This window comes from Melanotaenia boesemani, chromosome 11, assembly GCF_017639745.1.
Source record: "Melanotaenia boesemani isolate fMelBoe1 chromosome 11, fMelBoe1.pri, whole genome shotgun sequence".
NCBI classification, from domain to species: Eukaryota; Metazoa; Chordata; class Actinopteri; order Atheriniformes; family Melanotaeniidae; genus Melanotaenia; species Melanotaenia boesemani.
Window position 1 is genome coordinate 24,587,821 of NC_055692.1, and position 20,712 is coordinate 24,608,532.

The 20,712-nt window shown below is 41.7% G+C and overlaps 3 protein-coding genes across 3 annotated transcripts; 1 reads left to right on the forward strand and 2 right to left on the reverse strand.

Moving 5' to 3' along the window:
* Nucleotides 1–430: 430 nt before the first annotated feature.
* On the reverse strand, nt 431–2,721 carry tmem127 (transmembrane protein 127). Its single transcript, XM_041998533.1, has 3 exons — nt 1,960–2,721; nt 1,686–1,850; nt 431–1,586 (listed from the first exon to the last, which is right to left on the reverse strand). The coding sequence occupies exons 1-3, from the start codon at nt 2,195–2,197 to the stop codon at nt 1,276–1,278; spliced, it is 714 nt and encodes a 237-aa protein (XP_041854467.1). The 5' UTR covers nt 2,198–2,721; the 3' UTR covers nt 431–1,275.
* Nucleotides 2,722–2,926: 205 nt separating this feature from the next.
* ciao1 (cytosolic iron-sulfur assembly component 1) lies at nt 2,927–7,127 on the forward strand. Its single transcript, XM_041998532.1, has 7 exons — nt 2,927–3,330; nt 5,475–5,623; nt 5,719–5,830; nt 5,943–6,031; nt 6,116–6,317; nt 6,403–6,472; nt 6,638–7,127. The coding sequence occupies exons 1-7, from the start codon at nt 3,192–3,194 to the stop codon at nt 6,870–6,872; spliced, it is 996 nt and encodes a 331-aa protein (XP_041854466.1). The 5' UTR covers nt 2,927–3,191; the 3' UTR covers nt 6,873–7,127.
* A 7-nt stretch (nt 7,128–7,134) lies between these two features.
* snrnp200 (small nuclear ribonucleoprotein 200 (U5)) lies at nt 7,135–20,052 on the reverse strand. Its single transcript, XM_041998531.1, has 44 exons — nt 19,779–20,052; nt 19,403–19,566; nt 18,802–18,973; nt 18,506–18,698; nt 18,324–18,379; nt 18,075–18,170; nt 17,836–17,988; nt 17,649–17,748; nt 17,419–17,555; nt 16,439–16,516; nt 16,112–16,285; nt 15,881–16,018; nt 15,636–15,791; nt 15,360–15,530; nt 15,081–15,274; nt 14,838–14,961; nt 14,559–14,708; nt 14,232–14,474; nt 13,955–14,143; nt 13,668–13,865; nt 13,394–13,546; nt 13,226–13,306; nt 13,036–13,119; nt 12,694–12,800; nt 12,501–12,619; nt 12,260–12,414; nt 11,984–12,173; nt 11,714–11,887; nt 11,393–11,553; nt 11,067–11,294; nt 10,784–10,975; nt 10,490–10,668; nt 10,216–10,367; nt 10,012–10,120; nt 9,799–9,907; nt 9,527–9,716; nt 9,265–9,429; nt 9,045–9,166; nt 8,784–8,927; nt 8,488–8,664; nt 8,245–8,405; nt 8,038–8,119; nt 7,866–7,958; nt 7,135–7,779 (listed from the first exon to the last, which is right to left on the reverse strand). The coding sequence occupies exons 1-44, from the start codon at nt 19,821–19,823 to the stop codon at nt 7,630–7,632; spliced, it is 6,408 nt and encodes a 2,135-aa protein (XP_041854465.1). The 5' UTR covers nt 19,824–20,052; the 3' UTR covers nt 7,135–7,629.
* Between the last annotated feature and the right edge of the window lie 660 nt (nt 20,053–20,712).

Consider the following 20,712-nt stretch of genomic DNA (forward strand, 5'->3'; position numbering starts at 1 on the left):
GATGGAAAGTCACCGCTAGATCAAAACTACTGGCTGCCTTTAGTGGAATACTGTTGCCAAATGTTCAAGATGCAAGAGTAGAGGCAATGCTAAGTTACAGGTGAAGAGCAGGAGGCAAAATATGGCATTTACTTTATTATGACCACTTTATGTATAAACAATCAATATTTACATACCTGTGATGAAAATACAGTGAAAGTGAGGAGCAAAATGCAGAGAATGCCTTTAACAGAATAGTGTACAACAAACTAGAATCACCACAGTCTCAAATTCAAGCCTCAGCTTAGAACGTTACGTATGATGTTCAAGTAAGGTTCTGACTGAATCTTAAAAATCTCAACACAAAACCAAAATAACTCATACATGGGAAACACATACTTAAATTGCCACATAAGCTAATCACAAGGTACAATTAAGGGTTTTTTTAAAAAAAAAAATCAATTACAATAAACATGACAACTAACTTATGCTGTGAGGTTTGTTGCTGAATATCGCTCCGTTTCTCTGAGGCAGGTTGCTCTCAATGTACAACACATGCTGCGAACACCCTTTAATAGACATGTCTCAAATTTTTGACAATTTTCCTTATTCCAGGTACATAGGTGAACAAAGAAAACTAACTGAACAGAGAAGTCACTAACAGCAACATGGTGAAAAAGTAAAAGAAAAACAAAAGAAAAAGACAGTACATACAATAAATAAGGTACATTTGTTATTAATTTATATAAAATACATGTCTAAAACAATCTTGTCAGTGTACATGTATTTCTGCATCTATGATGTATCAAGAAAAAAAATCATATACATGGCAAGCACATCAAATTAAATGACAATGCTGTTTAACGAAGCCTCGTTCAAGTTCAACTGCGGCAACCACTGACAATCTGCCAACATCCCTGATTTTACAGTTGAACAGATCAGGCTGTGGCTGCTTCATCAATGTCTTGCGTTAAGCCCTCTTAAGGGTTCCTTGCAGTTTAGTTATCTTTACATGTAAGGACCAGATCCTATAAGCCATTTACATGCAAATCACTAACCACTTCAGTGGTGAAAGTAAGAAATATTTCCTAAATTCCCAACACCACTAAAGAAAGCATTCATGCATCCAAGCACTGTCATTCAAAGAATCTGTGCACTAGCTGTGCACACACTGTTTTCACTGCCAAGAATATTTGCAAAGATATCAATTTGATAAAGAGTGCGGTTCACACATCAAGCAAATAGCTGTGCTGAGTGGGGGGAAAAAAAAGCGTCAGCAAGGACAGTCTGATGGCATTAGGGTGTGTAGGCGGGTGGCGGTTGAAACTGATTGGTAATGTCATAATCAACAGGAAAAGTCTCGCTGCTGTCCTCCATTTCTGAGAGAAGCTCTAAGGCCTGCTCTTCCTCCTCAGTGGGGTAGTGGCGCAAGAGGTTTGCAGCTGTGGCAAGAATAGATGCTCCACCAGCACCTGCCACCAGGTAGAAACTGATGGCAAATGTGACGTATATGAGAGAGCCGTGATACTTTTTGTGTTGCTGCTGTAGTGACAAGATCAACTCTGAGGCCCAGTAGCAAAAGCCTATAACCGTGGCACACTGCAACACTAAGAGGAGACAGAGAAAGTAGTTAAGCAGCAGAAATAGTTAATAAATTACATTACAGAGAAAATTAAATAAATAAAAAAAATATGACACATAAGTACCTGTAAGTATATGTGCAAAAGCATATCTACGTGTGATCTTTAGAGCAGGGTGTTTGGGTCCAAACACATCCAACAGGAAAGCAGTTAGACTGCACAGGATACCCAGGAAACAGAAGGCTGCTATTACCCTCAGCAGCAGGATAGTTTGTGGGTTCACACAGTAATCTGTGGAAACATCAAAAGGTTTTATTGCAATTTCCTTCAGAGATTAATAAAGTATTTTAATTTAATTTCACTTAAAGTGCGCGACAAGATGACTAGTACTAGTCCTTACCATCCAGAAGCTTGTGATCAATGTACCCCAAGACATCTGCCACTCCCAGCTCTTGCCTCGGACAGGTGCCCCCGTGAACACGGAGCCAAGCTGGCTCAGCCAGCGCGGTGCACAACGCTGTAATGGACAAGGCTCCGGGCAAAGCCGATATCAAGCTCCTCTCTGGCTGCTTGGGCAATGACGTGCCAGCTCTCCTCCTTCGGGCTCCAGGAACGTTAGAAGCCGGCGGAGCATACATAGTTATCAGATCTCCTTATTTTTTGAGTTACCTTCCCTTTGTCACTCTCTTACTAACAGTCGGTTGATAGCGCTCCGTTCGTAAATATGGGAGCAGCCAGTTCACGGACCACAATAAAGCTGTTAGCCGATCCAGCTAAGGTTACCTTGAAGTAAAATTGATAACAGCGGTCCGGGCGTGTTGTTCACCGAGATATGCGATATTTCTAAAATAAAACAAGCTGTTGTTTATAATATTACGACGATTTTTGTGGACGAGCACACAATAGACAGATAGGCTTTAGGCCTGTTAGCTCTGTTGTTAGTCTAAGAGGCTAATTTACAATAAACGTAAAATGTCGCAAATTCTTATGAAAAGACATTAACCTACAACAAAATAACTTTAAAAAAATACCCCTTTAAATGATATCACTGGGCACCTTAATTTAAAAAAGACCATTACTATGGTACAGAAAACAAACACAAAAGAAAACAAAAGACAGCTTACGCTAGTTTCCGGGAAATATTGACTTCCTGTTTGCAACGTTCTTCTTCGTGGAAAACGTCAGCGTGGTAACTAGTATCCCCACCTACTGGTAACTCACTCAAAAACAGTTAAACACTCCGAAATATGATCTGTTTTGTACTTCAGACTATTAACACTATTTTTTATTTTAATATATAATGTAATCATACAGACACTGTGTACATATTCTTTTAATTTAAGAGTAAATATGTAAACAGTTGGAAGCATAATAGTAGCTCAAGCCCACAATGCAGCGCGTACATCCCCCCACCCAACCTCTAACGTTGATAAGCAAAGATGGCGGTATTTCCGCTATGAATGTTTGTGTGAACTTTCCTACTTGGTTTTGTATAGCAAAAACATTCTTTCCTGCTTCCAAATGCTAGCAAGTGACTGTCGTTAAATAGAGCGGTGGTACGGCTTGTTATAACTCGATTGAAGCGACAGAGTTGAGAGACCCTTGAAGACAAAATATTGAAGTGGACCAGCTATGAAGCAGGCTCTGTCCCTGGTTCAGAAATTGAGCGCACACCCGGACTCTCGGTGCTGGTTTGTCAGTTGGAGCCCGAACGGGGCGCTGCTTGCCTCGTGTGGGGGTGACAAGACCATCCGGATATGGGGACACGAAGGTAAGCAGTACACGCAATTATTACAGCGTTTTGTTGAGTACAGGTAGTCCTCACGTTATACTGTAATGATAGAAAAAATATTAGGGTTCTCAGCCCTGTGTTCCTTCGCACATGAATGATGGATAATGAGGTTAATTTTCCGAAACCAAAGTAGTGATAAATTCAACCAGCAAGGGGGACAAAAAGAAGAAGAAAAATTTGGAAACATTGCTGCAGTGGATTAAGTGCACATGGTCATATACGTGTGTGTGTATGTGTGTCTGTATGTATGTATATATATATATATATATATATGTATGTATATGTATGTATATGTATATGTATGAATATCTATGTGTGTGTGTGTATATATATATGTGTGTGTGTATGTATATATATATATATATATATATATATATATATATACATACACTACTGTTCAAAAGTTTGGGGTCCCTTTGCCATGGGATTCAATAGGGAAGTGACCCCAAACTTTTGAACTGTAGTGTGTGTGTGTGTGTATATATATATATATATATATATATATATATATATATATATATATATATATATAAAGGTATTGTTATTTTTGTATTTGTTGTGATGATACATCTTCTGATGCAAAGCCAGGCACATCATCAGTGATGTATTCTGAGATCACTGGGTGTTTCAGGTCTCTCAAACATCAGACACCCTCCCTCAGACGACCCTGCCCTGTGGGTGAGCATGTGCCCTGACAGTTCACCACGGATCAGCTCTTTTTATCCAGAGCCACCTGGAGGCGATTTCTGCTGCCTCTGTGCTGTTAGAGATGGCTCTCCTCCTCCTTTCACCTGTGATGCCAAGTGCAGTATAAGCCCTGCAGAGGGACTGTCCTGCAAAACCTCTGTATCCAACCTCCACAGGTTAGCACCTAGCCTTCCAGCCTCGTCTGTGGCAGTCACTGGCTAGGTCCTGGTATTTGTCCCTCTTCCGCTCAAAGGCCTCCTTCATTCTCTCTTTCCATGGCAGTGAGCTCCAGCATGACAACATTCCTTGGTGCCACTGACACCAAAATGATGTCAGGTCTGAGAATAGTCTTTGCAACATGCTGGGGGAACTTGAGTTGCCTGCCTAGGTCCACTGTCAGCTGTGCAGTGTTGAGAAGTCCGGATGTTTCTCTCGATGTTGCTGTTGGGTTCTCTCCAGCTCTGATGAAGCTGATATTGTGCTTCCCAGGTTTGGACCTTTGGCAGGTGGCAATAACACCACAGATGCTGTCATCTTGGTCATGACGCCAGCGGTATCTGCCTTCACCCAGAGCTTTTGGGCAGCAGCTCAGTATATGTTCTAGGGTCTCCTTCCTCTGGCAAAGGGGGCATGATGGTGCGTCTGTCAAACCCCAGCAGTTCAGATTGGATGGGCTGGGAAGAACCTCATAGACAGCCTGGACAAGGATCTTAAAGAGGTGTGGCTCTGCCTGCCAGAGGTCAGTCCACATGATCTTTCTCTCCAGAACTTGTTCCCATCTAGTCCAGATGCCTTGCTGTCTCATCCCCACTGCTTTGCTGGACCTCTCTTCTTCTGCAGCTGCTCTCACTTAATCCTGGACCAGTTGCCTTCACTTCTTCCCCCTACTCTGTCATAGCAGGGAACTGGAAAGGCTCATAGCCCAGTTCTTCTTCTGGCCAAAGTCCTCACCAAGACTCCATGCCGTAAACGGGATTCAGCCTGCTCCACTGCAACCTCTGCTCTCCGCTTCCTGCCAGTCTTAACTGCAACCCATTCCCCTGAGTCTTTTGGGTCTTTTGATTCCCGAAGAAGTAGAGGTTGACTTTGTTCTCCAGGTCTATAATGGTGGAAATTGGGAACTCATAGAGGAGCAGTGGCCACAGTATCCGAGGCAGGATCCCATGCTGGTACATCCATGCCTTAAATTTGCCTGGTAGTCCTGTCCTATCGATGGTTTTCAGCCAACCCCCTAGCTCCTCACAGGTGTTCTTAATAGAGGCTGTATCTCTGAGGCTGTTATCAGAGAACTTCCCAAGGCTCTTCACAGTCTTTTCTAAAATGGTGGGGATTGAACAATTAATAAGAAAAAACTAAAAGCCTTGCTATGTTAGTATGAATGTTAAAGCAATATGAGAAACATGACGACCTTTTTTATGTGTGTGTGTGTTTTTTAGGTGATTCTTGGATATGCAAGAGTGTGCTACAGGATGGACACCAACGCACTGTGAGGAAGGTGGCATGGTCTCCCTGTGGGAACTATCTGGCTTCTGCCAGCTTTGATGCAACCACATGCATCTGGAAAAAGAAGGAAGATGACTTTGAGGTTAGATTATATAATTTGTGTTTAATGTCATTTAATACACTTCACAGATGATTTGTGTAAGCAGATTTTACCCAGACTCTTGGTTTGTCTTCCAGAGTTTGACTGTGTTGGAAGGACATGAAAATGAGGTCAAATGTGTGGCGTGGGCTCCTTCAGGGAATCTGCTGGCCACATGTAGCAGAGACAAGAGTGTTTGGGTCTGGGAAGGTTTGTATTAACCACAAGTGTTACCACCTCAGAGGCATGTCATAAATCTGTTCTATTGTTAGAAATCACTGAATCAGCTGGCTTGTAACTCCACTTGCTTCATAATTCACAGTGGATGAAGAAGATGAGTATGAGTGCGTTACAGTTATCAACTCTCACACACAAGATGTCAAGCATGTTGTGTGGCACCCGACCCAAGAAGTAGGCCACACTCTGTGCATCTGTATGATTACTGTCTAGTGTACCATCCGTATCTAACCATATACTTCCCATGAATTTCCAAAGCTGTTGGCGTCTGCAAGCTATGACAACAACATTTGCATATATAAGGAAGAGGATGATGACTGGGAGTGCCGTGCCACCTTGCAAGGACACACATCCACTGTCTGGAGTTTGTGTTTTGATGCAACTGGAGAGAGGATGGCTTCCTGCAGTGATGACCGCACTGTGAAGATTTGGAAAGAGTATCCAACTGACAGCGGTCAGGGTGAGTTCTTAGAGATGAATGTAGAGCATGAAGGGGAAAAATCAAACTCTCATTATCAAATGCTTTATGTCTACTTTGTTAAAAGGTAACCTGTCTTGGAAGTGTGTTTGCACTCTGTCTGGGTATCATGGACGAACAGTGTATGATGTTGTCTGGTAAGACTGAACTTGTTTTCACATACTAAATGGGTTCATTGCATTCTAACCCATCAGTTTCACTGTTTGGATCACTGAGAACATTAACAATTTCAAAAGACATTTTGTTAATTGATCGCCTGCTCAAAGTGATCTGAATTAACCAATCTAACTTTCACTGTTCAGGTGTCGGCTAACTGGTGCCCTTGCAACTGCTTGTGGAGATGATGCAGTACGAGTGTTCAAGGAAGATGTCACAGCAAATCCGGACGAGCCGGTGTTCTCCCTGGTTGCTCAGGTGACCAAAGCTCACAGCCAGGACGTTAACTGTGTTGCATGGAACCCGAAGGAGGCGGGACTCCTGGCTTCCTGCAGCGACAGTGGAGAGATTGCTATTTGGAGATTTCAAGAGGAGGACTGAATCCTTGGTCCATGTGTGCCTGCTCACATTTTCATTTCTGCAAGTTACACTGGGGACATGATCTTGAAGGCATCTCATCACTGTTCATCTTTTAATTTGATAGCTGGGTTAATTTCTGCTCGACTTTACATCACGTTCATCAATGTGCCACAGCTGTTTCAAGTATACTGCTGCATCATGTGTGTTTTAATTTTACATCTTGGAAATTGCTTAATTAAGACTTGAAAATGTTTATATAAAGTATAAAAACCATAAGACTGAATCTGGTTTCTTTTTTAATTGAAAAAAAAAAGGCAAAATATCAGACAGCACATCATACTAAAAACATTGAGACCAATCCAGAAATCCCATTTTATAAACCCAAAACATACATGGATAATGTTTGTTGTATTCAAACATGTGACCTGGATTAAAACTGTACCATTCCTTACTTTAAACAGTGGGTGAGCTTCAGAAGTGGTTTTAATCCACAATATATGAAATTTCTATCAGACCAAGTACAGAGTGTTACACTTTAGAAGCAGACTGTATCTTAATTTTAATGGTAAACATCTTAACTATAATTATGGACTGATTTATTAAACTAAAAGAATTACCAAATAAAATGACATTGGTACTTTTGCAGGATCGGAGATGATTGTGACGTGCTTACAGTCAAAGTCAAGAAATCAGGTTAAATATCTACAAGGAAAAAAAACCCTATGATCCTACTTTTATTAAACAAAAAGACTGGAGAATGCCGTAATGAAGCTCTTGCTTAGTCTGAGTCACTTTCTCCTTCACTGTCAGCCTCCTTTACATCCACACTGAACTTGTACTCCTGGTCACAACCCATGTATGCGTCACTCATGAAGTACAAGGTGTAGTTGTGAATGCCCATAGCTGGTGCAACAAAGTCCAGCTTGACCTGCAGAAGAGAAACATAAATTAGGCATCTGGTGATTTGAAGGACATTTTTGATCATACTGTGTTAACAGTTAGTATCTGGCTGACCTTTGCTTTCTGCTGAAGAGTCAGCCTCTTGATAGAGATGAGGCTGTTAGACTTGGGATCTCCAATCACCACCCACCAGCCCTCCTCTCGTTTCTGCAACAATGAAAAATATTTACACAGGAGCCGATGGGAGAAATGGACTGATGGAGATGCAGAGAATGATGAATCTAACCTGGGGGAAGAGGGGTGCAATGACAGGACCAGTCACTTCCTCCTCTCGCTCCAGCTGAACCTGAACCAGAACTGGACCGCCACTGAAGAGAAACATGTGCAATGTTATCCAAAGGGCTCTTCATAAGCAATCTTATTCACAACACTGACATGAACTTACAACTGCTATAATGATTTAGGAAAAAAAAACAAAAAAAAAACAGCTTACCTTTTGATGTTGTCTCTTTCTGCCACTTCGTATGATAGCTCAATGTTGGGGTAGCGATTACAGAAGCGAGCCACATCTGCCATTTGGATATCTGAGAGCTGCAGCAAAGCAGTTCTGTCTTCGTCCTCCATTTCCATTATGTCAAAGATGCTCTCCACACCCTGGTGAAAACAGGAAATGACATGATTAGTTAAAACCTGCATGCTTTACTGTATTAGTACTGGATAAAGTTCACAAATGTACCTTGTCTGTGCATCGCTTGATGTGCTCTGAGGTGAAGAAGGGTAGCTGTTTCAGGTAGGAGTCCTTGGACCACATGGCCTGGGTAACCATCTGGGCCAGCTCCATAGCAGCCAGTGCAGGACTCAGCCAGCCATTACTGGACAGTACATCTACGCAGGCTTGGATCAGACGGATCGCCTACAAATGGTAAACAAGCTCATTACATATACATACTGGAGACAAATCCAGAATACAGACCACAGAATACGGAAAATGGACAGACTATGGGGGGGGGGGGAGGGAGTAGAAATTCGAACCTTGCTCAGAATCTCTTCAGTGTCTGACTGTAGTTCAGCACTCAGTTGCATCCTTGATAGATGAGCTTGCAGCAGCAGGTTTGTCTTCACGTGGGGATCGTTGAATTTAGGGTTGTTCAGTTTGTGCGGCACTTTCTGTGCCAACTGAGATGCAAAAGAAAAACCAATAAAATGTATTTTTTTATCTCACAGACTTGTTAAAAACCCATAATGTGACCAAAAAAAAATAAAAGTTTGACATTGTCAATGTCATCCATTTACCTGTCGGAGAAGTGCATCCTCATGGTGCCTGATGGGAATGTTCTTGTACTCAGCCGCATTAGAGATGATCTCAATTAACCCACGGATCTTTGTCTTGGCATTCAGGGACATGCTGAACAACTCTGTTCAACACAAAAGCAAATCAACTCAGTGAAGTTTGACACTTTAAAAAAAAAAAAGTTCTCCAACAAACAGAAGTCAGGCAGGTACTGGTACAAACCGATGGTGGTGTAGTTGATGTAGTAATAGGCTGCGATCATGCCCAAATTGAGCGGTGCAACATCCATTTCATCCTCAATGCTGATGCATTTGGACTGCTCCAGGTCATGTAAAGTGTTTTCCACCAGCTCAGAAAGGTGATCAGACAGGTGACGATGGGACATGCCTGATGGGATGAGAGTAACCATGGTGCAGAAAACTCAACATCTGCAAGTTATATACACACTTATTTAAAAAACACACACAATACATCCTGTCCTCACCTTGAAGGTTGTAGTAGTTGGGGTTTTGCGTCATACGGCGATAGAGGAATGTCCATGTCAGGTAGTCCACAGCGTCTTGCTTGTTCTCCACCGTCTTGGTGACGATCTCAGCATTGAAGTGGTCGTGGAGACAATGATCCAAGTGAGACTCCACTGGCAGCGGCTCATACAGGAACTTCTTGAAGAAGTCCTTTAAAGAAAAAACAAAGTTGTTATGTTTTTGCTCGACAATGTATATAAACCATTTTCAGAAACATCTGATATTTATCCACCTTCTTTGAGCCCTGACACATAATGACACAGCGTCCCTCATCATCTAGTATGGGTCTGTTTGCCTTGCCCACCATCTGGAGGACGTCATATATGGGATAGTCCACATATCTGAGAAAAAGGGAGAAAACAAAGAATGTCTCCAAAACAATATGTTTCAATAATACGGTCAATTCTTTTCAGACTATTGAGGGTTAAATTTGTGAGAGGCTTACGCATGGATTTTTCCATTGTAGTACTGGGTGTCCATAACAATGACAAGGTGTGCAGAGATGTTGATGCCCCAGCAGAGGGAACGGGAAGACACCACCACTTGAACAGCACCTTTATTCAAATGATCAGATTTTTTTCATCTGTTAATTTATTCAGTCCTAAATCTTCCTGCTGTATCGGGAGTATAGAGCTGATGTGACTCGTACCTGAGTTGAAGAGCTGCTCCACTATTTTGCGTTCAGTTGCAGATAGGCCTTCGTGCAGGTATCCCACACCGTTGGCAAGAGTCTCTTTCAGAGTTGGATCATTTAACTTGTCCAGGAATGGTGCCAAGTCTTTCTCAGTGCAATGCAAGAACCTACGGAGACAAATTTAATCTTTATCACCATTATGTAATTCCAGAAAAACAAAAAAACAATGCCTTATTGGTTGCAGGCTTCCCTGTCATTTATGGACACAAGCCTCACAGCAGTGACTGACCTCTGAGGAACTACATCAGCAGCACAGAACGTGAGGATGTCAATGGCAGTGAGGCGAGTTTGTCTGCGGGATGGGACGAACACCACTGCAGGCTTGGAGGGAGAGTGCTTCATAATGGCGTGATATACCGGCTTAGCCATGGACAGCAGGCGAGTCTGAGTGTGACTGACATTGAAACCCTACAGCGACAAGAACAGTTAACGGCAAACCAGGAACATGACAGACATATAAACATATTTGATTGTCAGTAACTTTGTGTACAAAGCTTTAAAAACTGTCTTATAGTTTGCATACCTGGATGTGCAGCTCCAGAGGTACAGGTCTGACATTGGGGTGGAAGTTGAAAGTAGCTGTGGTACTGCAGCCTAGCCAGTGAGCCACATCTTTGGCATTGGACAAAGATGAGCTGAGGGCCACAATGCGGATGGGACGCTCAATCTGGGAGGAGATGTATCTCATCCTGGAGCAGATGACCTCCAACACAGGCTAATGAAAAGATAAATGTGAGTTCAACATAAAATTTACCACTTTAAAAAAAAATAATGAAACACAGAATTGAGTAGCATTGTATTCTTACTCCATTTTCTCCTCCAATAAGATGTGCCTCATCCACAATGAAAAGGCTGACATTCTGGACGTTCTTCCTCTGTTTCCAGCGACGAGACAGGATGTCCCATTTATCAGGGGTACTAACAATAATGTCACCTTTTCCCAATAGCTTCAGATCTGTGCTGGTTTCTCCTGTCAGCAGGACCACCTTCTTGTTCAAGACATCCTGGAACTTCTGGTGCCAGTCCACAAACACCTGAGGGACACGAAATATGCTAAGAACGCAGGCATAGAAAATACGATGCATTCTTTCTGGCTGGCTGGTTTTTGAGAAGCAGTCTTTCAGCTTCATACCTGCTCAGCCAGTGCTTCCATCGGGGTGATGTAGACACAGCGACCTTCTGCGTTGTGCAGCAGCATTCTCAGAATTGCAAACTCTGCACAGATGGTCTTTCCACTGCCGGTGGGAGCGCCCACAAACACATTATCATCACTGTTGTAGATGGCATTGAATACTGGAAGAACAGAAATAAAATAATATATAAAGTGAAATGAGTGAGTCTCTGAGCATTATTTGATTTAAAGAAATGAAACCTGACTGCTTCCTGGGGAAATGGAAATGTTTAAAAATTGAAGTAATAAGAAGACTTGAGGGTATTTTTCTTCATTCAGTACCTTGTGTCTGAATGGGGTTGAAGATGGAGAACTTGTTCTGGTAAAGTGCCTCAAAGGCAGAGTTCCTGAGAGCAGTGACTGGGAGAGGCTGCAGGTCCAGCAGCTCAGTGGGTGGGGGGTATTTCTCTGGTAGGATGAGGTGACGGAAGGATACTGGAAGCTGAGTCTCACAGGCTGAAAGAAAGAATAAAAATTAAAAATAAAAGTGAGTTCAGGTGCTGACACAGAGAGCATGACAATTCTGCAACACGTTCCAATCAAGCTGCTTACAGAGCCATCGGTCTGAGACAACACGGATGAAGTACTGCGGCGGCAGAGGCTCGAACACGGGGACAAAGAAAGTCACAAGGTGCTCATCCTGAGCATACTTGGCTTTAAGGAGGAAATACTCGTGGTGGAGGATGACTTCACTGTCCACATCTTCAACCAGAATCCAGAAAGCTTCAGAAGACCCATGAATCTAAGCAGGGGTTAAAAAAAAAACATTAGCAAGGTAGAAACAGTAACACATTTCAGAAGCACCACATCATTTATCCAGTTACTGACCTTGTCATCCCACTGGAAATCAGGAGTGATGGTGAGTTCCACTTTGAGTGTGGAGCGAGTGATGGGCTGTATATGCACAGCCAGGTCCAATCTTGGGAACTGGTGGACAAATTTGTGAATGGTCTTCCCCATCTTTGGCATCCGGATGAGCTCACCTGAATAACAAAGCATATCACAAGCTTCTCACTCCTCTGTAGGCAGAGGAAACACTTCACTATGTCATAGAGGTACAACTACTCACCGATCTCATTGTGGTTTAGATCATAAAGACGCTCGAAAGGGAAGTTTTTCTTCTCGATCTTTTTGATCACTTCCTCTGGCAGCTTCTTGAACTGCCGCAGCGGAGACATTGACTGCCACCTGGGGAGAAGAGCAATACAAACCATCAGCAACTTGCCTTGACACATGATAACATAGGCAGGAAGTATACTTACATTCTCTTGTCAATCATTTTGCACAGATTCATGGTCTTGTCTGTGAGTTGAGCCCAGCCTCGGTTTAACACAATCTCAAATATGGCGCGCATTAAACGTCCAGCACTCTGAAGAAAGAAATATACAAAAAATAAAACCTCAAACACACAGTCAATTTAAAAATACACAAGGTCATTTGGTTTTTACAAATTATATTAGATAATGTATTTATATTAATTGATTATAATAGTTTATTTACTGCAGTCTAATTTTAACATCAATAAAATCTGTCAATTTAAGAGTTGAGTACACTTTTTATGACTGTAAAGTCTTAAAAATGAATGGAAGCAGATCTTGCAGTACCTGTGTGACGTACACCATGTCTGCCATGAGAGCAAAGCCTTCAAGTTTGAGCTGAGAGATGTATGCCTGGAGCAGCACGTTTATCTAAAATGAGCACAAAGAGTACATTTAGTATTATTTGTATATTTTTCAGTAGTTTTAACTGTAAAAAACATCAACAAAAAATTTGAGGAACTTTACTGAATGTTACCTTGGCACTAGGCTCCTCAATGCTCTCCTTGACAGGAATTGGGACTCTTTCCAGTAGCTTCTGAAGCTCCAGTTTCTCCTCCTAAAGAACGTTTTGCAGCATCATTTAGTCTTTGTGGTAAATCTAAACCCAAAGTTAAAACCTAACATTTGTCTAGTGTCACTCTACCTCTCTCACAGTGATGTTCCTGAATTCAGAGGAAAGTGAAAAGACTCTGAAGAGTTCAATCTCACTGAGTGTGGGTTTCAACAGCTGGTTGTAGGTCTGAATTGAGTCATGAGTGATGTAGAAGTGACTGGCAATGCGTCCAAGGTCTGTAACCTTCAGGGAGAAAAAAATAAAGAGTTTAATGTAAACATATTAATGCAAATTTATCATTACTAATTTGCCAGCACTAGAAACAAAATCAAAAAAGCTATTCTCAGCAAAGGTCTGCATATACCTGGAAGCTGCCAGTCCTCTTGTCGTATTTGATGAGGCTGTTCTTGTCAAGGACGCAAGCTGCTGTGTGCACCAGGTCGATCCTGCGTCTCTCCAGCAGAGGGTCTAAACTCCGATCATCATGAGAGACACCATAAAGGGTGGGATTACGGAGCATGCGCACATACAAATAGGTATAGCCAAGCCAGTTTACAGCATCCTGTGAAAAAGATGGGAGACATTAGCAGGGGGAAAAAGAACAAAAATCCTTGGTTCTGCATCATTTGCTTACATGTGCATGCTACTAACCTTTACGTTCTGCACATTGCCCAGCACTATCTCTGCATTGAGCATGTCTGGTAGCTTGCCCACCATCTGACTCTCTATGGGCAGCTGTTGGTTGAGCAGGGACAGATAATACTGCAGCTCTCCATGGGACGTAATCAGGATTCCCTCTCCTTTAGTGTCGTACTGAGGACGACCAGCTCGGCCGAGCATCTACAACCAGACATGAATGTTTTGAGTTTTAACTGTCAGAGGGGGTGCAAATGACAGAAGACTTGCCAACAAGTGGGTATAGCCTGACCTGTAAGATGTCCAAGGCCCCCAGTTCGGTCCATCTGCCCTTCTCTGGACTGTAAACTTGAGTTCCTTTGATGATGACAGTATGTGCTGGCAAGTTGACACCCCAAGCCAGAGTAGCTGTAGACACCAGAACCTGGATGTGTCGATCAGCAAACAAATCCTCCACCAGCGTACGGTCGACTCTGGTCATACCAGCATGATGGATGGCGAAGCCATAAGGAAGCAAATCCTTCAGCTCGAGGTTCTGTAAAAGAGTTCAATCCATTCCTCTGATCAAAAGCTCAACAATTAAAATAATTTTTAACTCCACATATTTATAATATTTCACCTTGCACTGCTCTGCCTCAGTTCTCAACACTTCAGTGGATGCAGAACCTTCTCTGAGGAAAAGGCCCAGAGTGTCCTTCTCCAAACACATGTCCCTAATGGCCCTGGCTGTTTTTCCTGTTTCCTTCCTGGAATGGACAAATACTAGCACCTGTTGGGAGCAAGTAAATGTTAAGTTTCTTAGATTTGGATGCACCCTGTCATAACTAAGTTTATGGTCAACAAGTGTTATAGAATGTCTACATCTGCTGTAAGAGTCACAAATCAAGACAGAACTCACCTGGTTTTTTCCAGCGTGCTCCATTATCTTTTCATAAACAATCTCATTCATGATCTGAAAACGCTTGATGGCCTTTTTCTCTGTGATTCCAACATAAGTCTGTTCCAGGGGCACAGGGCGGAAACTACAGGATAAATAAAACAATTGGGTAACCCGAGAGGGTGATGCAAACAAAGAAAACAAAGAAGGCTTCTGAGAATACTCTCCAGTTAAGACTTTCTGACCAAACTCCTAACGACATACCTGTTGTCAAAATAGAAGAGTCCCTTTGCAGGATCAACACGCAGGCAGGTAGCAACATCTTCATAGTTGGGCAGTGTAGCACTGAGGCCCAGAAGACGCACGTCTTCTTGCGTCAGCTCCACATTACGAATGGTTCTTGCCACCAGAGATTCCAGCACAGGCCCACGGTCATCATGCAGCAGGTGGATTTCATCCTGAACAGAAAGAAAGAAAGATTTACTTGGTTACTCACCAAGTTTTATGTCAAATTCAAATTGACATGTGCTTGATTTGACTTACAATGATAATGAGGCGCACTAGTTGGGTGTAGGTACGCTCTCCGCCTTTACGAGTGATGATGTCCCATTTTTCAGGGGTGCAGACGATGATTTGAGTGGCATTGATCTCCTCTTTGCAGAGCTGGTGGTCTCCTGTCAGCTCGGACACCGTGATCCCATAGCTTGCCAATCTCTGGTAAAAGAAAAATGAAATCCAGAGTTGGTAAATCTGCACCCAGAATACCTTTAAATGTCTTCCAAGTGTCTAAGCAATGGTCCTGACAAACCCTAGGCTCACCTTACTAAAACTTCCCACCATCTCCTGTACAAGAGAGCGCATGGGTGCTATATAGATAATTTTGAAGTCATCCACATTTATCGTCCCATCCATGTTTATGTGCTTCCCAATTTCTCTCAGCATCGCCATCAGGGCAACGTTGGTCTTACCAGCTCCCTGTTTGCACAAACAAACACCCAAATTAATGGTAATGACACGTGTAAGAACGAATGTGTGTTGCTTTTTTAAATTATACATCTTCTTACCGTAGGTGCACACACAAGCAGGTTTTCATCGGTCTCCATGGTTGTCTTGAACAGCTTGCTCTGAATACGATTTAGAGTTTTGAACCCTTCAAATCCAGCCTGGGCGTACTTGGGCAACTTGTCAATGGAAACAAGAACCTGATAACACAACAATATATCGAACAAATTAGTCACTGGGTTTACAGTGAACCAATGACAAATATTCCAATGTTGGGGGATCCATAAACAAACCTCATCGTCAGAAAAGGGTTTGGGTTTCAGGGCAGGCACATGGACTTCTTCATAACCTTTACGCTGTTTGCGAAAAGAGCCGTCTGGTAGCTGGCAACGTTTGTTGGCCATGAAATGGCTGCCCTGAGTGAAAGCCAGGTCCTCAAGATCAAGAACCTGTCGAGGTACCACGGACTGTAAAATGAGAAGAAAAGGCGTTTAAAAACAGCATCTCAACATGAGTATATATGTGCATTTTGGCTCACTTGAGGGTTTCATCCAGAGCAAAACATTAAAGGCAGTGAACGTAACTCAAAGTGCATTATAAACACTGTAAAAATGATTTACCTCTCCATGGTCAATGTCCATTGCTTCCAAGTCATCAACACGAGACTTCCTCACCCTCTCCCTGCGGGATCGCTCCTCCTAAAGAACATCAAAAGAAGAAGAGAAAAAAAAGGGTTACAAAGAGTTCTCAATTCATACAGTGCTCATGTAATGAAGGTTGAGCTCTACAGATGAACAACGTTCACTGCTTTATCATTACCCAATCAGACCTGCACAGCATCCCTATAATAACAGAATTCACACCAGAAGAAGAAAGTGTAGCTGTGGAAAAACTATGTATTTATAATATGTAGTTAGTTTAATATGAAAACAATCTTAACTGTGTCCCTTTTTGGTTTCCCTTCTGAGTGCAAAGGAACAATAAGAACGTAATAAAATTGTATTAGTTTTAACATTTTAATGTTATTTATATTGTGCTTGTTTACTCCTTACTTCAATACTAGAAATACTCAGTGAGCGCAGGCCTCTGCCATGCTATGGGGTAACTCACCTGAGAAAACCCCCAACAGACCAATAGCCCACCCAGTACCCACTATATTTTGAACCTTCTGGATCACCATACCCAGAATATCAACATGATCTGGGTCAAACAATGTTGAGTTATAAAAAATTATCTATCATTATTGTCACTCTGTAATTTTATTTTTTGGCCAATGATTCTGGGCATCATCTGATGAGTTAGAAGCTGTAATGGCAAAATCTTCCCTATCTCACAATTGTAAAAAATCCTTAAAAAAAACAACAAAAAAACAACCTAGATTCAGGCAGCGATCTGGATCACAATCAGTTCTTACTCCATTTCAGAAATTCAATTAAAATCTGACCATTACTTTTTGAGTTATGTTGCTATCAGACAGACAGACAAATGTACGCCACTGAATACATGACCTCCACCTTGGCGGAGGTAAAAACTGTAAAGTCATACAATCACACGTAGGCATCAAAACACATGACAGAGCTTCACAAACAAAATGTCTTACTCTGATAATGTCCTCCTTCTCTGTCTCTTGTAGCTGGTAGAGAATTTTTGACAGTTCTTGATCAGACTCCATCTTTCCCATGATCCGCTCCTTTTCTGCCTCACTCTGAGCACTGGCCAGCATGGTACAATACTGAACTGTGTGTCACAAAGTAAGCACAAAATAATAAGCATCATCCTAAAATTAAATAAAGAAAAAATTGACATGGTAAATCAACGGGTCTGACTTACTCATGCGACGGTGCTGACGGAGGATTTTAATGAAATCGAAGGTGTTGAAGCCCAACAGCAACACAAGCTGATTCTCACATTCTCTGTCATCACTGGCAGTCTGTGGAATAACAAGGATAGGCTGGGTCAAGGGATTTTAAAAATATACATGTACTTAAAAAAAAACCAGCTGAGGTGAAACACATACCTTGAGGATTTCTAAGACTTCGTCAGCTTTTTTTTGTGAGACAATGGCATCATCATAGAAACGGCTGAGCTGACGCTGGAGCCAAAAAGCATCAATGTCTCGAGGGTGTAAATCTTTTTTCTTTACTGTCATCACATCACCTGTTTCACCAAGCTATATAAAGGGTATTTTATTAGAGCTTTGATTCTGAAGACAAACATGAAATAATGAGCTGACAGTGATGATGATTTTGTCCTTACGTTGGCAGAAAGTGTGGTGGTTACACCCGCCTCCTCGCCTTCACTGTCATCTTCTGAGTCTTCGTTCACTTCACCATACTGGTCCTCATCCCCCACCTATAACATGAGATAGTTATCAGTGACACAAACTAAACAAGCCAAACATTTATCATTGTTTTAGAGCTTAAAGCTCTAAATGTTGCAATTCAAACCAAGCTAATATGTATATTTCATGAGATGTAATGTGTTTTAAAGCCAGCAGACCCTCACCTCCTCATCAGATTCAAATTGCACGTTTACACCATATGTTTCATCTATGTTGTCATCTGCGGATAAATGAGAAGATGTGCTTCACATGAGCATTTTCATAAAAACAAACAAAAAAAAAAAAAAAGGCACAAGATCGGCAAGATTGTTGTTTTTGTAACATTTGTGTTTTTATAGTAGCTTACCCATATTCTGCAAGTCCTTGTCTCCTCCATAATCTGTGATCTTCTTTCCCAAATTGACCAACACGTGATAACGTGTGTCATCGGAGGGTCCAAGAAGCTGCTCGACTTCACGGCGCCTCTCTTTATCCCTCATTTTGTCGTTCTTCAGCACTGCTAATACTTCATCAGCTGCTCCACACAGAATGTCACGCGGCTGCAGAAAAATAAAAACAGAGTGAAGTGAGATGTCAGCTGTTGCAAAATGATCCACAATACAAGCTACATTTTAAATACAGTTACTGTTAACGTTTTCTAACCTGATCACCCAAAGCAGCATGGATGAAGCTCAGCAACACTTCGTAGGTCTCTCTGGTTTCTTTGGTTTTAGGCTTGTACACAATGCCTACCATTTCATCAATGCCTTCAGAGAGGAGGGTAAAACCTTTCATTTTGTTGATATCGTGTCTGTCATCGTCTCTTTTTCGTCTCCTGTTTAGTACAAAATAAAATAAAATAAAAAATAAAGTTAAATATACTCAACAATAACATGTAATAAATTAAATTACAGTGTCAGTGGCCCAAAAAGGGAAAAATAACATGATACTGATATGAATGAAACCATTTTGGTACCATTCTGTTTGTTTTATCCATCTGAGAAACTTATTCTGACAATTATGCAATATTGTGGTGAGACAGTTATGCTATAATTAGTAAAAAAAAAAAAGGTCATACATATTTTAGTATCTTTATCTGTAATTCTTATTTCAAAGAATTGTATAGTTTCTAGAGAATTTTAAGTTGTGCAGAAAGAACAGCGTATCAATCCTTTAACTGAACTTGTGTGGTAAATGACCAACAATTTATGTTAAATGCAGCAGGTTTAATTTGACAAACACAAAATTTGTCTGATGCACTGACTTCTCTCGTCTTTCTTCCAGCTTCTGTGGTTTGGTCCGCTGAGCTTTGTCACCCATTTTCGTCCCCTCCAGCTTCCCCACCAGGGACAATACCTCTCCAGTGGGTTCATCTCTCCGTGTGCGGTCGATCAGAGAGCGATCAGCTTGCAACACCAAGTTTGAGTTCTACCAATCCAAATAAAAAAGACCAAATCAGATGTGTCAGTAGAGCATGGCATGCTGCTACAGCTACCTAGAGGCTAACATTTGTGCTAGTTGGGCTGCTACATAAACCAACACAGTTTTTAATATTTTAATAAGGTAACATTATATAAATTATTCAGACTGCCAATATCGTACCGGTCATTGATGCATTTCTATATATAAATGGCACTTACCGCTTTGTACTCATACTGCAAGCTACGAGCAGTAACATCCGCCATGGTGCGACTTCTCTCACAGGTTTTACTGCGCTATGTGAACAGGCCGTCGAGTCTAAAACATTCACAGAGTCAAATCCACTCTGTCTTTTTCATTAAAAAGCTGTGCACATCGACAAAGTATTTATCTTTTTAACATAAGTCTGAGCTCAAAATCTATATGAGTTACAAGAAAATCCGTTTCCCCGACGTAACAATGCGCTAGCACGAGCGCACAACAAGCTGCTGCACACTTCCTCTTCCGGTGTCAAGTAGATGAAGAATTAAACAAAAACTAAGTAGCGCCATCTACTGGTTTTGTTAAGCTGTCCCAGTTTTATTTTATAGTATGTATATCAATTCATTTTGAACAAGAAAAATCACCAGTCATGGCTCAGTAGTAATGCAGAAAAATAGCATAAATGACTCAGCATTACCATCTATTGTTACATGTAGATATTTACTAAATAAAAGTGAGATAAGGAAAGTCATTATTCTCTAATTTAGAGAATAATACATTTCCTTATCTCACTTTATGTATGTTATTAGCTACTTTTTGTACCTACTTTAATTAGTTTTTAATCAAATATTCTAATTTTGAGGAAACAATTTTAATAGCAGTGTGGATTTTTTTAAGCCCCTGTTGTCCTTTCATTTTCATTGCAATTTCGCCATTGCCATATTAAAACCTTACTAGAAATTTATGCTGATATTTTCAATGATGCAACTACTAAGGACAGCTAATTTGGCATCCATATTGCATCCCACCTGTAACTGAATTCTCTTCGGGTTTCTGGGCGGGGTTCTGTTGGGAGGAATGGGTGGCCCTTGGGCCTGTAGGGTGCCTGCCCTCTGTGCGGACTGTGCTGCTGTGCCTGCTGGGCCTGCTCAGCCTGCTCACCGTCGCCCTGTG